Source organism: Staurois parvus, unplaced genomic scaffold (assembly GCF_062004578.1).
Source record: "Staurois parvus isolate SC_StPar_1 unplaced genomic scaffold, SC_StPar_1.0 ptg000031l, whole genome shotgun sequence".
In the NCBI taxonomy this organism is placed as follows: Eukaryota; Metazoa; Chordata; class Amphibia; order Anura; family Ranidae; genus Staurois; species Staurois parvus.
In genome coordinates this window covers 16,883,391-16,903,508 of record NW_028317827.1, presented here as the reverse complement: position 1 = coordinate 16,903,508, position 20,118 = coordinate 16,883,391, and the positions used below count along the sequence as shown (strand labels likewise).

The window sequence follows — 20,118 nt, the reverse complement described above, 5'->3', positions numbered from 1 at the left end:
GCAGCATTCATAATAGACTGAAGGGGGGACAACCTGTGTAATGAAAGACCAGTGAGGAGGGAGTTGCAATAATCAAGGTGGGATAAAACCAAGGTGTGGATGAGTTGTTTTGTGGTGTCATGGGTCAGAAAGGGGCAGATTTTGGAAATGTTCCAGAGGTTGAGGTGGCAGGATTTAGCCAGTGATTGGATGTGGGGCCCAAATGAGAGATCACAGTCTAGGATTATGCCTAGCACCCTAGCATGAGGGGAAATGGTGAATGGAATGGGGAATGGCTGGATATCTCTCCACCTGATCACCCTGCTATATGCTGCTTATTCATTTTACTATAGGAAAAATAAAGCAACGGTACTGAGACTCCGTCATATTGGTAACATTGGCTGAATCGAGAACAACAGCAGAAGGGATAAATGTATAATTCTCATCTACCAAGGCCAGATATCTTGTGCACCCCCCCCCAACCCCCACCCCCTTAATTTGCCAGTAGACTGGTTAACTTCAATATGACGCTGACAAGATCAAATGTCACGGTGAGACAAGCCTAGGGTTGGTGGTAAAATGGTGGATGACGCAAACTGTTAAAATCCAGCCTTTTACCTAAATAGCAAGGTTTGGTTATTCACTGAGATCCCCCACCATCCTAATTGGTCAGTGCACAAAAATGTTCAAAAACAATCACTGGGGGAAAAGCAAATTAGTCAGTGCCAACCCCCCTTGTTTGGGAGTGAACACACTTGTGGCTTGCTATGAGGACACTCAGCAGGGGTGAAGAGCCAAATGCTCCGACGGGGAACCCAAGAAGAGGAGTGGGGCTGTTCTGTGCAAAATTATTGCACAGAGGAGGTTAGTGTGACATGTTTATAACTTTAAAGAAATAAAAGAAAGTTTAGTATCACTTTAATCATTATTTGTATAATGCCACTTTTAATGTTTTGTTTAATTTTTTCAACTGTGTTTTTCTCTTTTTGTGAAAAATAGAAAATGATGAGACTAATGAGGGTTTGTTTTTTGGGATAGGAGCAGATCTAATGTAAATAATTTACTGTTACCCCCAGGAACCATTTAAAATCAATCACACCCTTAAAAACACCAAACTCCATCTTAATTTGGCCTTCTCCACAGACTCTCACTCATAACACCAAAACTCAACTAATTTCACCAATTTTCAATGAAATTCAGGGAAATTAAAACTCTCAATTTTGCTTTTCCCTAGTTATAGGCACACACACCCAGAGTGGGGGAAAAGTAAGTACAGACTATGCTATTCCACAAACCAAAATGCTGAAAATGGCAGGGTCAGCAACAATAAGGAACCAACCCTGATATACCTGCAGGCAGGACAGTAGTCAGGAACCTTTTATTATGTGTTACTTAGAGTCATCATCATGATGTGTGTGCTGACCCTAGTACCTCTACCACCTTAGGCAGGGTTTTTTTTTCTCAAGGAATAGTTGCAGGTACTCCCTCTGTCCTTCCTTTGAGTCACCCCTTGTCCCTGCCCCCTACCCACCTCTGAGCACTGTCCTTTAGTTCCACCCCTAACCCACCTCCCAGCACTGTCCCTTTTAGAGAATACAGAACTATTCATTTTGGGGTGCTAAGTAATTTGTATCACCCCAACAATAGACCCCCCAGCAACAATAGAGCCCCCAGCAACAACAGACCTTTGACAGAAACAAAAGATCTCCCAGCAGCCAGCATCAGTAGACCTTCCAGCAACCAGGCACAATAGACCTCTCCTTCAACAGTAGATCCCTCCCAGTAACATAAGACCCCACCAGCAGCAATATATCTCCCCCAGCAACAATAGACCTTGCTGCAGCAATAGGTGCCTCCAGCAGACAGCAACAATAGACCATCAGCACACCCCAGCACCCCTTGCCATTACATACATTCAGTGCTGGAGGTGCCAGAACTACGTTTTCCCACGTTCCCGCTGAAAAAAGCCCTGACCTTAGGCCATCGTCTACATTAGCTGTGCCAAAACCAGCCCTGTCTGGTAGGGAGATATAGGAAACATGCCATTGGAGTTTTTCAGAGGTATGAGTAGCAATTCACCCAATAAAAATCCACAAATAACTGAAATACAAATTTGGGATCCACTTTTTCTATCTTTGAGCACCTTTATAACTTTATAAGCTGTAAATTAAGCAAGGAAAAAAGACAGCAAATGTTCCATGAATTTGCCAGAAAAGTGATATGTGAGCCCAAAGGAAGAATAATTCTTACCAAAGTTTTCTGATTTCTTGAGAACAATTGTACCTTTTAATATAGTTAGTTGGGTCCTTGGTGTTTACAGTATCTTTTAGAACAACTTTGAATGTGCCTGCAGCTGTGTTCTTCGCTCCACATAGTCATCGGTTATAATAAGGGATACTCCAGTATGTTACAGATGTAAGCATTTTTGTATTTTCTACTTTTCACATGTTTGCTGTATGCGCACCTTCATATTTAACTGCATTTTCTCCCCTTTTTTAATATTTATTCATTATGTGGTGTATTTCTGGCAACCCCTTTTTCAGTTTTGCTCAGTGACTTGCTACGATAAGCTGGGTGTGCAGGGGTCAAGTTCCACTTTAAATAGACACTTTCATCACATAGAAACGTAAAAAAAAAAACTGCATGCCAAAGAAGCTATAATGCCTTCCTGTTCATATCAATGCCTGATGAATCTGTGCATCTGACCAGGAGAATGGATAAAGGGGAGGATAGGAGGGTCCAAACCCCAACACCTCCCCCTCTCCAAGCATCCAGGGCGTAGCACAGCATTTAGTTTTCACAGCTGCGCTGCTCCTGTAGCCTGTCAGTTCAGTCCAGTCACATGACCCAGCCGATAGGGAACTTTCCTTACTCTAAGCCAGGGGTCTTGAATCGCAATTTCCGCAGGTCCGGTCACCAAAATTTCCTTCCAGCAGAGGTCCGAATCTCGTTAGCGCTATAACACATCACGGTCCCACCATACATTATTGTCTTCAGTGTACCTTTCACAGTGTAGTCCCCTTTACATCACAGTCCCCTCTTTAATGCAGTCCAACTATGTCCACAGTTCCCCATCACATCACTGCCTCCCTTTACATTGCAGTGCCCTTTACATCCCAGTGTCTCTTTACACATCACTGCGCCTCTTAACACAACACAGCACCCCTTAATAAAATATAGTGCCCGTTAACACAACGCAGCACCCCTTAACAAAATACATTGCCCCTTAACACAACACAGCGATCCTTAACATGACACAGCACCCCTTAACACAATACAGCACCCCTTAACATGGCACAGCGCTCCTTAACATAACACAGCTCCTCTTTTAATGTAAGCCTCCCCCTGCACAGTCCTTTGGTGTCTTTGGCAGGGCAGAAGCACTAATCCTCCTGGGGTGTCCTCTCCCGGGCCTCCAGCCCCCCACTGATGTCATCCTCACAGTAGAAGGAGCTGCAGATCAGAACTGAGGGGGTAAGCACCCGCTTGTTAACATAATAACTTTGGCAGCTCCAGTCCCTCAGTCCTGATCTGCAGCTCCTCGTGTCCCCCACAGAGGATGTGAGGATGACATTGTTGGCTGGGCAGGAGGCCCAGGAGAGGACACCCAGCCATGGCAGTAGCAGAGCCATGGTCTGGACAGGACTATCAGTTGGTTTGGTTCCGGACAGCAGTCTGCCATTTAGTGACCACTGCTCTCAGCTGTCCTTGTCTAGTGCCTAGTGTACTGAATGCAGAAGACTGTTTATTCTTAGAAGGCAATACCTTCTATAAAGGGAACAACAGATATATGCTCTCAAGAGCCTATGACTATGCGCTTATGTGCTGGTGAATTCAATAATAATATAAATAACGATACTGATATGCAGCTGTTATAATATAAATAACCATAAAAAATATGAGTAAAATAGTCTTTCTCATACAACAGCGTTTATCTACATTCAATACTACATGAGCTCACTTGTATAAAAAAACAAACAAAGAAGCAGTAATAATGGAAAAAATGGGAACAGTTCTTCCACCAAAGTGCAATATAGTGTGTATTACAAAAGTCCAGTCCACCTTATTAGTTCATCCAAGAGCTATCTCTGTACTTAAAAAGGATCACTCCAATACCTCTGTGCCTTGGGTGGCTGGCACCCCATCAAAGTGAACACTCACCAAATGGTGGTGAATAGCAGACAATATCGAATCTCCTCCTCTTAGATTCATCAAACACCGTCAATCAGGTAAGTGTCACAGATCCGATGCATAGGTGGGCAACAAAATAAATCCTATAGCGCAACTCTGTTTAAAAGATTTATACCCCCTTAAAAAGTACTCACATTAAGCAAGATACAATGCAAATTTAAATTAGGTGAATCCAATAGGCACTGCATAGGCAGTGTTTAGGGCATCTCACCACGCTTCTGCGCACAGCCGACACTGTCACTTTCGTGTGTTGGAAGTACCGTCACTGCCGGTGAACGTGCTGATGTCACGGATGGTCACGCCCTGACACATTTCGTCATTCCGACTTCCTCTGAGGGTGTGACCATACATGGAGGCAAGCCGCCTTATAAGGTATATCCTCTTAACCCCATAATTGACAATTTGCTTGATGCGCAATTAAGAGATAATAGAGCATCATCATGCTGGATAATGGTATACAGAGATGAAACATCCGCTGTAACCAAAAATATCTCAGATTTACCTTCTATTTTAACATCTTTCAAAAATTCTAACAAATGTTTTGTATCTTTCAAATACGTTTTTGTTTCCAAAACTCTAGTCTGTAAGAACACGTCTAGATATTGGCCCAATCTGGCTGATACTGACCCAATACCATTAACAATGGGTCTACCTTCTATACACAGCAGAGTGTTTGAGGTGCTTGAATTGCACAGTTGAATGGAGACAAATGTAAACATTTCCATGATAATAGTGTCCCAGTCCTGTGATGACAGTTCTCAATGCACAGAGAAAGAAAGAGCAGAAGTAAGAGTATGTACTTCAAAAGTTGATTGGCATTCCTGTGTATATAGTAGTCCTTTAACGCTGCAAATGGTGCTTCAATAAACATATGTGCTTAATGTGGTGTAAAAGTAGAACTAAATGCATTTTCATTTTGGATAGAGTGAGGGCTCTTTCACACTTGACTTTATTTCTAACTATTGCCAAATGCCCTTATAGCGGTAGACAGGCGTTTGTGAAGCGTTTTTAACGCTATTCAAATGCTCCCAAAACACCCTAACCGTGGTTTTGAGGCGTTTGATAGGCGTTTGCCAAGCATCAAAACTGCACCACAAACTCCTATAATGATGTTATATGGTATTAACGTTCCCCAACAGCCTTGCAACCACACCGCAAACGTCTGCCAGGCGTTTGTGGAGCGGCACCATAGACTTGAATGGGAGGTTTCAACTCCTCCTGACTCCACCCGAGGCGTCGGTTTTGCCACGACGCTAACGCTTCCATGTGAACAGCACTGTGTGCTGCCATGTGCAGAATTTTCATAGGCATTTGAGAAGCATTAAAAACGCTTCCCAAACGCCTGTCTGACGCCTGCTGACAAAGCTAGTGTGAACGTAGCCTAAGGGAGGGTTATGATCCCTGTCAGGTTTTTATAGGTCTGTGTCCCATTGGGGAGCTATCCCTTCATAGCCAAAACAGGAAGTAAGACGAAACCCATCCAAAGTGAAAGAATCTAAGGTCCCCAGAACTAGTGGGGAACTGGAAAATTTCCCTAATGTGGGCACAGACAGCAATACAAACTTGACAGGTGTTTTAACCTCTTTCCACTCTATCTGAAGCTACAAAAATACCTTTAGCTATAAACCCTTGAACATTAAATAATAATGTAATAGCACATCTTGTGTTGTTTGTTTTCCCATTTCTCTTTCCAGTCTTTATTTCCAAAGAATTAGCTCCTGAAAAACTTGTGTAGTGCTACCCCCACAGGAGCCGTTGGATAGAATAGGTCCTCTTTTCTTTATCTCAACCTTCTCAAGAACATCAGCCTTTCTGACATACCAGGTTGACTATACAAACATACAATATCACAGAAATTCACTGAAAGTTTTACCTAATACCCAATAGTGCTATATATAGTGCTATAGCAAAGGCACCAAACCAGGCAGCAAAGGCAAACTTAATATATCCTCACCCAATATGGCTGGTAACTAAGTGATTGATATGGCTGGTAACAGTGACTAACAGTAGGGACTAGGCATAAGGTGACATTTGGCATCCAGATCAGCTTAAACGGTTGCAAGGCGTCTCTCCCTCCTCCTGTCAGATGCCGGCCGGCTTCCTCGGCTCCGAGAGATGCATAGCGGCCGGCCATGCACTCGAGCCGCGCCCCCTCACCTCCCGGCACCCAGACACGCTGTCACTGCAGGGCTGCACACCAGCTAATCTCCGGCTCCAGGGTCTCCCCTCTCACGGACCGCCACTCTTCTCAGGGTGCCCACTAGGCACAGGTAGGTCTCACCCTGCTGGTTTTCACATTTCCATGGGGGCCTGAGGGGGATCAGACAGAGGAGCTAATCCGAGAGCTCCTACCTCGAGCTCTCCTCAGCCGCCATAGTCAGGCTCCGCCCTGTAATAATAAAATGGTCTTACACCTTCTGTAAAAAAGTCTGACAGGAGGAGGGAGAGACGCTGAACTCTGTGTCAGCCAGCTGCCCCAGAGTCCTGAAGTGCTGTGGTGAGGTGAGAGACAGTGTGGCTGACAGAGAGAGCAGAGGAAATAACAGCCCTCTGCTCTACAAACCCCTCCACCACAACTCCCAGAGTCCAGCGTTCCACAACGTTCCACAGCCCCCTCCACCATAACTCCCAGTGGGTTCACAGCCCCCTGCACTACAACTCCCGGCGTTTTACAGCCCCCTGCACCACAACTCTCAGCGTTACACAGCCCCCTGCATCACAACTCCTAGCGTGCCACAGCCCCCTGCATTACAACTCCCAGCGCTCCACAGCCCCCTTGTACTACAGCTCCCAGAGCTATACAGCCTCCTCCATCATTACAACTCCCAGCGTTACTCAGAAGAGCATGGAGAAAAGTCCTGGAGGGTCCCCCTGAGAGGAAGAGAGCGGACCTGCTGAAGGAATTGGAGGATGGAGCCTGGAGCCGTCTCACCAGAAGCGTTGGAGGGGTGAGTGAGTTTGGCGGTGGCCCCAAACACAAAAACTGTATAGAGTTGGAGGAAAGCCAGGAGAGAAAGAAAAGGGGGGGACCCCCAGAGAATAAGAATAAAAAATAAGGAGATAAACGCAAGGCGCAGGCAAAGGCATACAGAAGGGTGGGAAGACAAAGCTGGGAATTCTATCTCTACACCTTATTAATTTCTTTGTTTTGCAAAGTATAAGTCTATAAGAGAAAAAAAGGTTACACAAGAAATGAAAAATAAAAGTGCAAAGGGAACCGGGCCTAAAGGGACACAAACGGGGACAATTAAAAAGTACACATCCCAGGGAAATGTGACCCCAGAAAGGCCCCAGAGCAGAGAAGACAAAGGAGAGTCTGATTTAAGTATGCAAAATAGTCCTAAACAGTCAATGGGACTGGATATCAGTAATCAACAAATATCAGAGACAGAAACAGAATTACAAATCCCAAATAAAAGAGAGATGACAGAAATGTTCAAAGATCTGGAGAGAACAATAAAGCAAGAAATGGTAAAAATTCGGAATGATCTGGGGCAGTTGTTGTTAAGAGTGGAAGAAACGGAGCAGAAAGTTAAAAACCAGACCCAGATTATTTCCGAATTAGAGAAGAAGATAATTAATATGGAAAAAGCTCAGGAAAAATTGCAGTACAAGGTGGAAATTCAAGAAAATAGAGAAAGAAGGAGAAATATAAGGATAAGAGGGGTACCGGAAAGTTTAAAAGGAGAAATACTAGAAGAGATGGTCTGCAAAATACTGAACTTTATAATGGGAAACTCTGAAATCGAAAGGACTAATATAGAAGGAATCTCTAGAAACGGGAAACTCCAGGGGAATCATGAGAAAGACAGGCCGAGAGACATACTTGTAAAATTTTATGAATTACAACAAAGGGAAAAAATCTGGAGGAACACTAAGGGAAAACCAGTAATAAAGTATGGAGAAATGGATATTCAAATATATGCGGACTTGTCATCAGAGACTCTCCAGAGGAGGAGAGTTCTGAGGCCTTTGCTGGAGCAGATGAAAAAACAGAAGGTGCAATATAGATGGGGAGTTCCAGAGTGTTTAACAGGATGGAAAAATGGAATAACAGCCCATTTGAGGTTCCCAGAGGACTTGAGAAATTTTTGCAATAGACTTGAAATGCAGAAAATTGAAATAAAGGGTTGGGAAGAAGAATTTGGGGAAGAAAGAGTAGAAGGAGAGGAGGGGTGGAGACGGATGGGGGAGAGGGGGAGGGGCGGGGAGGGAGAGTGAAGGGGAGAGAAGTGTTTTTTTTTGTTGTTTTTTTTTTCTTTTCTCTTTCTCCTTGCTTCCATTTCGTCGCCTCTCTTTTTTTTTCCCCTTATCCCTCCATCTTGACTCCTTTTTCCTCCTATAGAAAGATGAGTGGAGAGGGGGTCAAGGGGGGGATCTGGATGGAGGAGAGCCTGTCCATGGGAAGAGTAAAGCCCTAAGGTTTAAGTCAAAGGTGGATGCTACTTCCACAAATGACGGTTAGGCAAAGTAAAGGCCTAAAAAGAGGGGGGAGGGAGGCGGCAAGAGGTGGTGTGGGAGGGGGAGGGAGGGGAGGGAGAGGAAAGGGAATGGGGGGAGTATTGGGAGAGGGAGGGAGGGAGAGGGAGAGAGAAAAGGGTAGAGGGATAAAAACGCTCTATAGGAATAAGAAAGAGGAAGGGAAGGAGGAAGAGGGAGACGGTAGGAAAAGAGTAAGATGGAAGAAATCCAATATATAACCTATAATGTAAAAGGGTTAAGCTGCCCAGGAAAGAGATTCAGGTTATTTAAAGAACTTCAGCATAGAAAATCCTCAGTGGTATTCTTGCAGGAAACACATCTAGAGATAGTCGAAGGTTAGACTGAAGACTAGACATTTTCCAACATGGTTCTATGCGGATTCACCAACTAAAAGAGCAAAAGGAGTTGCTATAGGCTTCGCAAAGAATATAAGGTTCGAGGTGGAGGAGAGATTAACGGATCCGGAGGGGAGGTTTTTATTTTTGAGAGGTAAACTACAGGGAATTGAGTGTACAATAGCAAATATATACAGCCCAAATAAGAGACCAGAGAGGTCTATGAGAGAAGTGCTGAAGAGATTGATGGATTTTAAAAGTGGGTGTATGATAGTAGCGGGAGACTTTAACATCTGCATGGACCCACGGATAGATACCACTTCCTCTGTGAGGAGGGAAGAAAGTAAATCCCTGAGAATGTTAAAGAAATTGATGCATGAGTGTCAGTTGGTGGACATCTGGAGAATTAGGAATATGAAGGAGAGAGAATATACTTTCTTTTCGCACGTACATGAGACTTATTCTAGATTAGATTACATATTAGTAGAACATCGAGTGATAGAGTCGGTGGTAGAAGTAAAAATTGAAGGAAGCACCCTGTCGGATCATGCCCCAGTTGCTATGAAGTTAAGATGGGGTAGAGAAGGGAGAGAAGGTTATGTATGGCGGTTGAATGAGGCACTTCTCATGGAGGAAGAGATTGGTCAAAGAACTGAGAGAGAAATTGAATGGTTTTTTGATGAGAATGAAACAGAGGATGTGTCGGTTGCAACGGTGTGGGAAGCACATAAAGCTTACATCAGAGGCCTACTTATTGCAATGGGGGCAAAAAAGAAAAAAGAAAGGAGAGAAAAGATAAATAGATTATTAAATGAAATATATGATCTTGAACATATGCATAAAAGGGAAAGAACTAAGGAGATAATGCAGAGGTTAATAAAGAAGAAAGAAGAATTAGAGAATGTAATGGAGGAGGAAAAAAGAAGAGTCTTTAATAAAATAACAAGTGAAAGGTACAGATGGGGAGAAAGGCCGGGAAAGTATTTAATGAGAACTTTAAGAAAGAAGAAAAATAGAAATTATATTGAGAAAATAAGAAACCCCAAGGGGGAATTTGTACACTCAACCAAGGATATTGCTAGAATATTTAAAGAGTATTATAATGAGTTGTATAATATCATACCTCAGGATACGTTCAGGAAAACGGAAACAGTAAATAGAGAGAAAAGAAAGACATACCTAGAGGAGGCAGGCCTACCGAAATTAAGAGAAACACAACTGAACTCTCTAGAGGCAGAAATAACCACAGAGGAAAAAAAATTAGCATTAGAAAGCATGGCGGAAGGAAAAAGCCCAGGTCCGGATGGATATACGGCCAAATACTATAAAAAATATAAAGAGCTTTTAATTCCCAAAATGAAGATTTATATGAACGCCTTGGGGAACGGGATGAAGATAAGGGGAGAGTCTTTACAGGCGAATATAGTATTGATACAGAAAGAAGATAAAGATCCCTCACAATGTGCGAGTTATCGTCCCATAGCGCTGCTGAATGTAGACACGAAAATATATGCAAAGGTTCTGGCAAATAGACTGAAAGAGCTGATGCCGGAGTGGGTACATGGAGACCAGGTGGGGTTTGTCTCGGGAAGAGAGGGTAGAGATAATGCTCTGAGATCACTGTTGCTTATACAGGAGGGCAAAAAAGGGAAAACCCCAATGATACTGATGTCGATAGATGCTGAGAAGGCATTCGACAGAGTGAGTTGGGGTTTTATGATGGACACTCTGGAAGCGTTGGGAGTGGGAGATAGAATGAGAGGGTGGATTGGAGAGTTGTATAGAGGGCCTACCGCTACCATAATGGTAAATGGAGGAAGATCAGAGTACTTTAAGATGTCAAATGGTACAAGACAGGGATGCCCATTGTCCCCACTGCTATACGTGTTGTCACTGGAGCCCTTACTGTCCATGATTAGAAAGAACATAGACATAAAAGGAATAAAGATAGGTGATAGAGAACACAAGGTAGTGGCCTATGCGGACGACCTGATGTTTCTATGTTGGAAACCCTAGAACATCACTTCCAAATTTAATGAAAGCATTGAGGGAGTATGGAGACCTGTCGAACCTGAAAATTAACCCGACAAAGACCGAAATCTTAAACATAAATCTCAAAAACAGTGAAAAAGAAAGACTACAAGAGGAATTCCCTTTCCTTTGGAGAGACAAAGAATTAAAATATCTAGGAATAAAATTATCAACCTCAAATAAAAACCTTTATAAAGCCAATTATATAATGTTATTAAATTAAATTAAGGAGGAGCTGAGGAGGGTGGGAAATGGAAATCCATCGTGGATAGGTCGTATAAATTTGATAAAGATGGTAATTGTCCCCAAAGTATTATATAAATTTCAAATGATCCCAATCAAACTCCCAGAGGCATATTTTAAAGAACTGAGGAAAATGATAATAAAATGTATATGGAGGAATAAAAAGCCTAGAATAGGGTATGAAACGTTGACTAGAAGTAAAGAAAGAGGAGGACTGGGGGTACCAGATTTTAGGAGATATTACAAAGCGTGAATTATTGCAAGAATCTTCGATTGGATTCATAATCCGGAGAAAAGTTGGGTCAAAATTGAGAAAATACTGAGTGGAATAAGTTTGAGTAATAGTATCTGGGTGCCTGCACAATACAGAGAATTAGAGGAGAGCACAAGCACGTACACTTTTATTGTTTTAAAAGAATGGGATTTATTACATAGACAAAAGGGGTGGGTTTTTAATTCACAACTAATACCACTTAGGAACACAAAATATTTCATCCCGGGTAAAGATAGCATAGCAGGGCAATGGATTATAAAACAGGAGGCGCAATTGAGAGATATAATGGTAGGAGAGGAAATTGGGTCATATAAGGATATGGAGGAAAGAAAGGGTGAAGTCTTTAATAAGATGGATAGATTAAGATATTACCAACTGAAGAACTTTTTTGAAAGCCTTCCAAAATCTATAAGAACTAGAAAAGACTGGAATCCATTTGAGAGAATTTTTGAGTCATGGGGAAATGGTAGACACAGAACGGCAAAAATACATAAGATATTAATGGAACTTGACACAGACACAAAATTAATACACATAGAGAAATGGGAAAGAGATATGGGAAGAAAAATAGAGGAGGAGGAGAAGAAGAAGATGTTCACATTAATTCACGAAAATATTAGTATGAGAGAAGTGGAAATAAATTATAAATGTTTGAATAGATGGCACATTACCCCTTACCTGGAGCACAAGATGAATACGGAAATTTCACAGATGTGTTGGAGAGATTGTGGAGAGGTGGGCACGTGGTATCATATGTGGTGGGAGTGTCCAGAAATACAGGTGTTCTGGCGAAGGATAGTTTACTTGATAGGGAAGATTACTAAAATCAATATAGGATTAGACCCAGAATTATGCCTCCTCCATATCTCAGAACTCCCAGTGAAAGTATATAAGAGGTCAGGGATATGGTACTACTTAACCGCAGCAAAGAGCCTGATACCGAGGTACTGGAAGAAAAGAGAGGTGCCAACTGAGGAAGACTGGATGGGTAGAGTAAACCAGATTTCTGGGACAGAAAGATTGTATTATATGCACGAGGATAAGTTGGAGATGTACAATAAAAAATGGAAAGGATGGGGAGAATATAAAGAAATGGCGAAAAAGGTGAAGAGATAAGGTCCCGGGTAGTCGGTTTAGAATTGGATTTAGGAATAACAGAATCATATGGAGTAAATGAGAGAAGAAAGAATATGGAGCGTGGGAAGGTGAGGGAGGGAAGGGAGAGGACGGGGAGAAGGAGGGGGGGGTATTTGGGAGGGGGGGATGGTATGAAAAGAAAGTCATATATAGGAATACATTTTATAAGGAGAAAATATGTTTTTGATAAATATTTTATTAGATATGTTGAAATGACTTGTATATGGATTGAAAATCAATAAATACTTATAAAAAAAAACAAAAAACAAAAAAAAAACGGTTGCAAGGCCACCTCGAATGCAGCAGTGAGCAGTAGGAAAGTTTAATCTACAAAGTGCTGGAACTATTCTGTCAGAGCACGTTTATGGTGGTGATGATAGTCCTAAACCAACATGGTATGTACTGTCCAAAAGAATTGAGGATGGTAGCAGAGGGGGGAAGGAAACAAGGAGGGGCTTGCAGATTAATTACTACAGGAGGGGCAGTCCTTTGAGAAGATCTTCTGCCAGCTATCATTGGGGCTCATTAAGAGCGTTGGTGCACTTATTGACAGTCACAGTTAATCTGTATGCAGTAGAGGTACAGTATAGGTACAGCATAGTCTCAGCACAGGTGCAAGGTAGATATGGTTCAGATGTTGTAAAGGTTTGGTATAATGCATTATAGGGTTGGAATAGGTGCATTCTAGGTTTGGAATAGATAAAATATAGAGTGCAGTATGTGTGCAGTATGGATTAGGTACACTTGGTGTCCTGCTCTCAGTAGCTCAGTCCCTGCTATCAGCCTCAGCAGTGGGTGAAAAGTCCCCTCACCAGTCCCCAGGAAGCTATAGTGACCTCTCATTGTGGAAGGTGGACTGACCTTTATCTCTCTCTTAAAGCCTCTGGTGATCAGCAGTGGGAATCAGACGGTGAGTGGATGCTCCAGTCTCCCTGTGGCGGCAGTGCAGGTGCCACGGTGTTAGCAGTGCTGTGCTGCCCCCAGGTGTGCTAACTCCTAGTCTCAGGGTTTGATCTCCACTGATTTGGTCACCCGCTGGCAGATGAATATCCAGACAGAGACACTCTCTCTCTAACTGGCTCAGTGTCAAGAGGAAGAATTTTCCCAGGCAGTGTAATAAAAATTATCTCTTCACTTCTCCTACTGCACAGTGCCTATTGGGATCTGTAGTGTAGGGAGTCTATTCATACCATTATATAGCTGACATCAAATATCAGGATTCTCAGTGCTCTGCATAGAAGTCCTATGAGCTTGCTTGGCTTTAGCTCTCCCCCTGCTAGCTGGAGGAGAATGGTGCAGCATAACATCAGTATGTCAGTAGAAGGAGCAAAGAATAAAAGGACATGGGATTGATTTAATAAAGGCAAATAAAAGGTGCACTCTGCAAGTGCAGTTGATCCAGAGCTTAGTAAATGAGCAGAAGCTTTTCTGACTTCCACCATCCAATCATGTAAAAATGCTGCTTTTTTATTTTCCTTGAATGCAGTTGGGTATTCTTTGCAAAGTGAAGCTTTACCTCATTTACAAAGCTCTGGAACAACTGCACTTGCAGAGTGCAACTGCACTTTGCAAAGTGCACAGTCTATCTGTCATTTTAGTAAATCAAACTCAGTGTCTCCTTCCTCATATTGATATAGCTGTGCACCTACCTACACTTGTTTAGGGTAGCTATGCTGCCTTGCAGGGTTTTGCTGGAGCCACTCTGAGATGCGTGGTCCCATTTTGGACAAAATATTGAAGCAATGCAGCAGTGAAGAAAGCCTTTCTAAGCCACATCCCTGATCCACCCAACACTACTCGATTAACAGCTGGATCAGTTATAATATTCTTTAGGAGAATGGGGTATGTATGTGCATTACCAACAGATGCTGATGAACTAACATGAACAATGCACCCTCTCCCCCTCCCGGACGTTTGGGGAAGCCACACTGAGACTTACACAGCATGGAGATCTAAAGAAGGTGTTTAGGGCCATATAAAAAAAAATAGTAAGATGAAGCGAAAGCAAAGTAATAAGTAAATGGTAGTTTAAGACTACTTTATTACCTATACTGTTGCTTTATTTAAAAAAAAAAAAAAATACTGGAGTACCAAGTATAAACAGGGAGACCTCATGGGAAATGCATGCAAATAAATTGCTTGAAAACCTAAAGCAGACTTCTGGGAACATACTACTTTTACAAGGCAGTCTAGTAAGAGAATGCCCCTGCCACAACCATTAGGCCCCTTGCTACTAAATATTCCACGGTCAACTGTTAGTGGTATTATAACAAAGTGGAAGCAACTGGGAACTGGGATCAGCAACTCAGCCGCGAAGTGGTAGACCACGTAAAATGACAGAGCGGGGTCAGTGCATGCTGAAGCGCACAGTGGGCTGAAGTCTCCAAATGTCTGCTAAGTCAATAGCTAAAGACCTCCGAACTTCGGCTTTCAGATTAGCACAACAGTGCGTAGAGAGCTTCATGGAATGGGTTTTTATGGCCAAGCAGCTGCATCCAAGCCTTACATCACCAAGCGCAATGCAAAGCATTGGAAGCAGTGGTGTAAAGCACACTGCCACTTGACTCTAGAGCAGTGGAGACGTGTTCTCTAAGTGACGAATCACACTTCTCTGTCTGGCAATACGGTTGCCGGTCTGGGTTTGCCGGTTGCCAGGAGAACGGTATGTACCTTACTGCATTGTGCCAAGTGTAAAGTTTGTTGGAGGGAGAATTATGGTGTGGGGTTGCTTTTCAGGGGTTGGGCTTGGCCCCTTAGTTCCAGTGAAGGAGACTCTCAGGGCGTCAGCATACTAAGGCATTTTGGACAATTGCATGGATGGCCCCTTCCTGTTCCAACTTGACTGGTCACCAGTGCACAAAGCAAGGTCCATAAAGACATGGATGAGTGAGTTTGGGGTTGAAGATCTTGACTGGCCTGTACAGAGTCCTAACCTCAACCCAATAGAACACCTTGGGGATGAATTAGAGCGGAGATTGCAAGCCAGGCCTTCTCATCCGACATCAGTGCCTGACCTCACAAATGCGCTTCTGGAAGAATGGTCAAACATTCCCATAGACACACTGCTAAACCTTGTGGACAGCCTTCTCAGAAGAGCTGAAGCTGTTATAGCTGCAAAGGGTGGGCGAACTCAATATTGAACCCTACGGACTAAGACTGGGATGCCAATAAAGTGTGCGTGTGCGTGTCAAGGCAGGCGTCCCAATACTTTTGGCAATTTAGTGTATGCTGTTCTCACTGAACGTAATGGATACCGTACTTATTTTTTTCCATCAGACTTGAAATAGTATTAAACCCTTGGAATTTTAGCACATTGAACACAATAAAATATATATTTCCTAGTAAATTGTGTTAAAATATTTGTTAAAATTCCTACCACAGCACTTACAGTTTACAACTTTCAATGCTGCTAGCTCCTGCTTCCCCAAATTTCTGGTCTTCATAAGAAGGAGTTAACAGTGGACAGTGCAGTCTACAGTCAGTCTGTTTGCATGGAGAAGGAAAAGGGGAGGTTGAGAGAGGAGCAGCAGCATGCCTTGCCATCTTAGGCTAGGGAGCTGTATGTTTCTATTGATGATCACAGTGTAGGGAGACACAGCTGCATGCAGAGTAGGGAAGAGTGGTGGGTTTAATTTTTGCCTGGGTCCCTATTGGGGAGATTTTTTAATGTACAGTCATTGGAGCTCACTCCTCTCCTATGAAGCTGGCTGCTAGCAGCAGGATAATCCTCCATGTCCTTCCATAAGATATTGTCTGAAATACAGGACTGTGTCTGGAGTCCAACTGCTAATGACATTTTTAAATGTCATGAGTTTTATATAAAGGGACTATAAAGTCAACCATGTTTTGTATTTGCTTTTGTGTAAGGCAGTGGAGTCAGAAATGATTAAAATGTAACAACGAAAGAGACAATGTTAGACTATGCTATTCTGACACCAACAATACATTGGTTGACAATAAGACACAATAATTATTTAATGACTAGAATGTCATCGTCATCGTCACACATAAACCATAGCAATGTTAAACAGAATGAGTTGGGTTAATAAGACATTCAATGTAGAGATTACACAAGACATGACAAAGAAAAAATGTAGGACTTAAAGGGTATGTAGAGCAAAGATGTTGGAAAGGATGTCAAAGGGTTCAAATTTCTGTCGGGTCTTCACTGCTGTCTCTGTTCCTTTTGGGTTGATTTGGTCAATTTGGTCCTGATGACCATTGTCTTTGGTACAGAAATTGATGTGAAATCCAAAATATTTTAGTTCACATGCATTGAAGAGAAAACTTCCAAAGTGACAGCTATTCTGGTGTCAACTGTATAAGAAGGGCTATCCCCTCATTCTAGAAAGATCATCCCTTATTTTCTGCTGTTTCTTGGGGACAGGAAGTGAAGGCAAATTTCTCTTCTGGGGCACAGTTAGCAGAAAGAAAATCTGACAGAGGGCTTAGCCACTCCCTACCCCATTCATAACTAGAGTAGTATAAGCGGTGTGATTTTGTAATCCAGGTGATCTTATAAGGAATTGCTAGGCTCTACATAGTCTTGTAAACCTCTAATTCAAAGGTTACTCCAGAAGTCTTGTAAGATGGCTATCAAATTACCCTCGCAGTGCAGAAGATAATTCCTACTGGCCATATAAAAGGCAGAATGGTTGAGAATAGCAATTTCACAGATGGTGGTCAAGGTAAGTGTAATGAGCATCATCACTTCCTCTCCAGTAAATTAATGCAGTATGGTTTCACAGCACAGTGATTGCGGCACATTTATGAACCATTGTCAGACATTTTAGATATGATTTCCTACAATGGTCAGGGGCTACCCTGGTGAAGTCAGGTAGAGGATCAAATATGAATAAAGTGTTCTGTGACATTCTGTCTAATATCAGCAAGAGCCTGATGTAGTATTGAGTCTTTTGACTTATTTGTTTCTATCATAAATAAGGGTAAAAATATTTTTCTATATAGATATGGAGGACTTAACTCTTTAATTTCAAAATAAGATGAACAATTCATGAAAATGTGGTTTTGCTGGCACAAATTTACCTTCACTTCCAAATATTTATTCTGCCTGACTTGGGGCCCTAGATCTACTTTTACCCTACAAACAAATTTCATATGGGACCACATGTGTGCACAGTGCAGTGGGCCCCTCTTCCTCTCTGTTGCCCTTTTTCCCACCCATGTCCTACCAGGCTCCCCTTCTCTCTCTTACCATCCCTATCCCTACTTGCTTCCTATTTTTGCCCTCTCTGACCACCTCTAGTGAAACCAAACTTTATTCAGTTCGATGAAGAGACATGTCCATTGAGTATATGTACTCTCATAAAATTCCTATTTGTTTGGGTCTTGCTGATTTAATTTTTACTGCCTTACTGGCGTTACTCCGACATGTATAAAATCATCCTATTCATCTTTTCTGTACCCCTCAATTATAATTAAAATTTTAATTAAAGATTTTAAAAATATATATATATTTTCCTCTCTCCCTCTCTCTCTCTCTCTGTGTGTGTGTGTGTGTGTGTGTGTATATATATATATATATATATATATATATATATATATATGAACGTAATTGCTGAACTTTCTGTTTAAAAATGCTGTGCAATTATGGATATTACACTGTTTCAGGTAGCCTCTGCTATAAATATTATATGGACTCCCTTAAGTAAAACATCATAGCACAAGCATTCACTATAATTCAGTTTAATTGAACATTGCACAATTCACAGTTTTGCATTTTACCAGTATTGACTTTTTTGTATTCTTCTGCATTCAGTCACATAACATCTCAGAGGTTGATGCTGGAACGCTTCTGTCCACCCTGTACTGTGATATATTTAATCTGTACTGGCCCCTGGGGAAAATGCCCAAATGCCCGATACTTGCTCAAAAAGTACTGTAGCCAGTGGCAGACAGGCAGCAAGCATTTTTAAAAGAAGGCCAACAATGGAAGGTAGTACAGCCTCAATAGGGCTTTACAAATATTGTGGAACTACTGCACCAACCTGGCAAATATACAGGAATGTGCAACTTCAGAGATGCCGTAATGCAATTATGGAACAGCAAGCACACATAATGTGGTAAATGGATAAAAAATTACTCCCAGTTAAACCCTACAATAATAATACAAAATGTATACTCAATAAAATACACTAAAGTTTAGTCCTTGCAGGCTCAGTAGTTAATCAGCTTGATGAATTAACAGAATATGTGCTAGCTGAAAAACAGCCCGTGTGCCACTACCCTTTAAGTACATAACTGACATTACAGTACAATTAAGTATGAAAGCGCCATGCACTAATATAGTTTATGACTTAATGGCTAGTAGGTGACAGCTGGGACATCCTTTTGTAAATCTTCCTTCAGCAAAAATATTTTGAAGCAGAGTATGGAATGATCAATGGATTAAAGAAATGTATGAAATCAAATCACACCCAATAAAAGCTTTCTAATAGCATGCTGTCATCATCGGGATAAAAGGAGAGGTTACCAGCGGAGCTTAGGATATCATTACCACTACATAACATAAGTCATTTTCGTCAATGTCATGACTACTTACCATAAAGGGAAAACACCAAGTCTAGCAATTACGAACACGAGAGCAAACACGACAAATAGGAGGTCACACAGTTTTTGACATTTGGAGTAATTTGCCATTTTTGCTGCCTGGAATAGAAAAAAGGCAGACATTACTGCAAACTGACTGACAGCTCCAGCCTGTTATTAACAATTGGTGATTTTTTTTATTCTCACTCTGTAAATTGTTTTTGTAGAAGAAAATTAAAGCAGACGATTCAGCCTTGAGACATTGCCTAGATACTATTTGACTTTTGTTCAGAACAGGATTATAGGATCAAGGAGAAATTTATGAAAGTGCCAGGAATGTCTGAAAGCCAAAGTGATGTTGGCTTGTTTATTGTGTTTTCACTTAGAATATGACAAGGTAATACATTTCATGACTTATCTTCTGTATCGCTATATAGCTATAGCTGCTATATATATTATGAGGCACTGGTTGGCAGGACTGCGGGCGGTGTATACAGTCATGGCCAAAAATATTGGCACTCCTGAATTTCTCAGATAATGCACCTGTTGTGTTACACTATTTGATTTATTATTATTTTTCTGTGACCATCACTTGTTTATCATTGCTCTGTGTCTTTAAGCTGTCTTCTCCTGTCTAAGCTGAGCTCATTCTGTCACCGGATTTGTGTATTCCCCTCCCTTCTGCCTCTCTCTGTAGTTATTCCACTGTATCCTGTCTACCTGTATGCATCTTTCCATGAGGCTTACAACATGAATGTTTTTCTACCTATGATTATCCTCCATTAAATGGAACATTCAAATGGTTTTCCTCATCTGACTTCCTCAACATGTGAGTTTATTCATTGAGTTAAACTGTCTGACACAATGCAAGAGATAGATTGAACACCACGTTGTATA

General features: G+C 41.9%; 1 protein-coding gene across 1 annotated transcript in view; it reads right to left on the bottom strand.

Moving 5' to 3' along the window:
• Positions 1–20,118, bottom strand: part of CERS6 (ceramide synthase 6) — a 316,537-nt gene that overhangs the window by 30,091 nt on the left and 266,328 nt on the right. Inside the window, exon 8 of the mRNA XM_089660323.1 lies at positions 19,235–19,341. Within this exon, the coding sequence (XP_089516449.1) occupies positions 19,235–19,341 (107 nt within the window). The remainder of the gene's footprint in view (positions 1–19,234; positions 19,342–20,118) is intronic.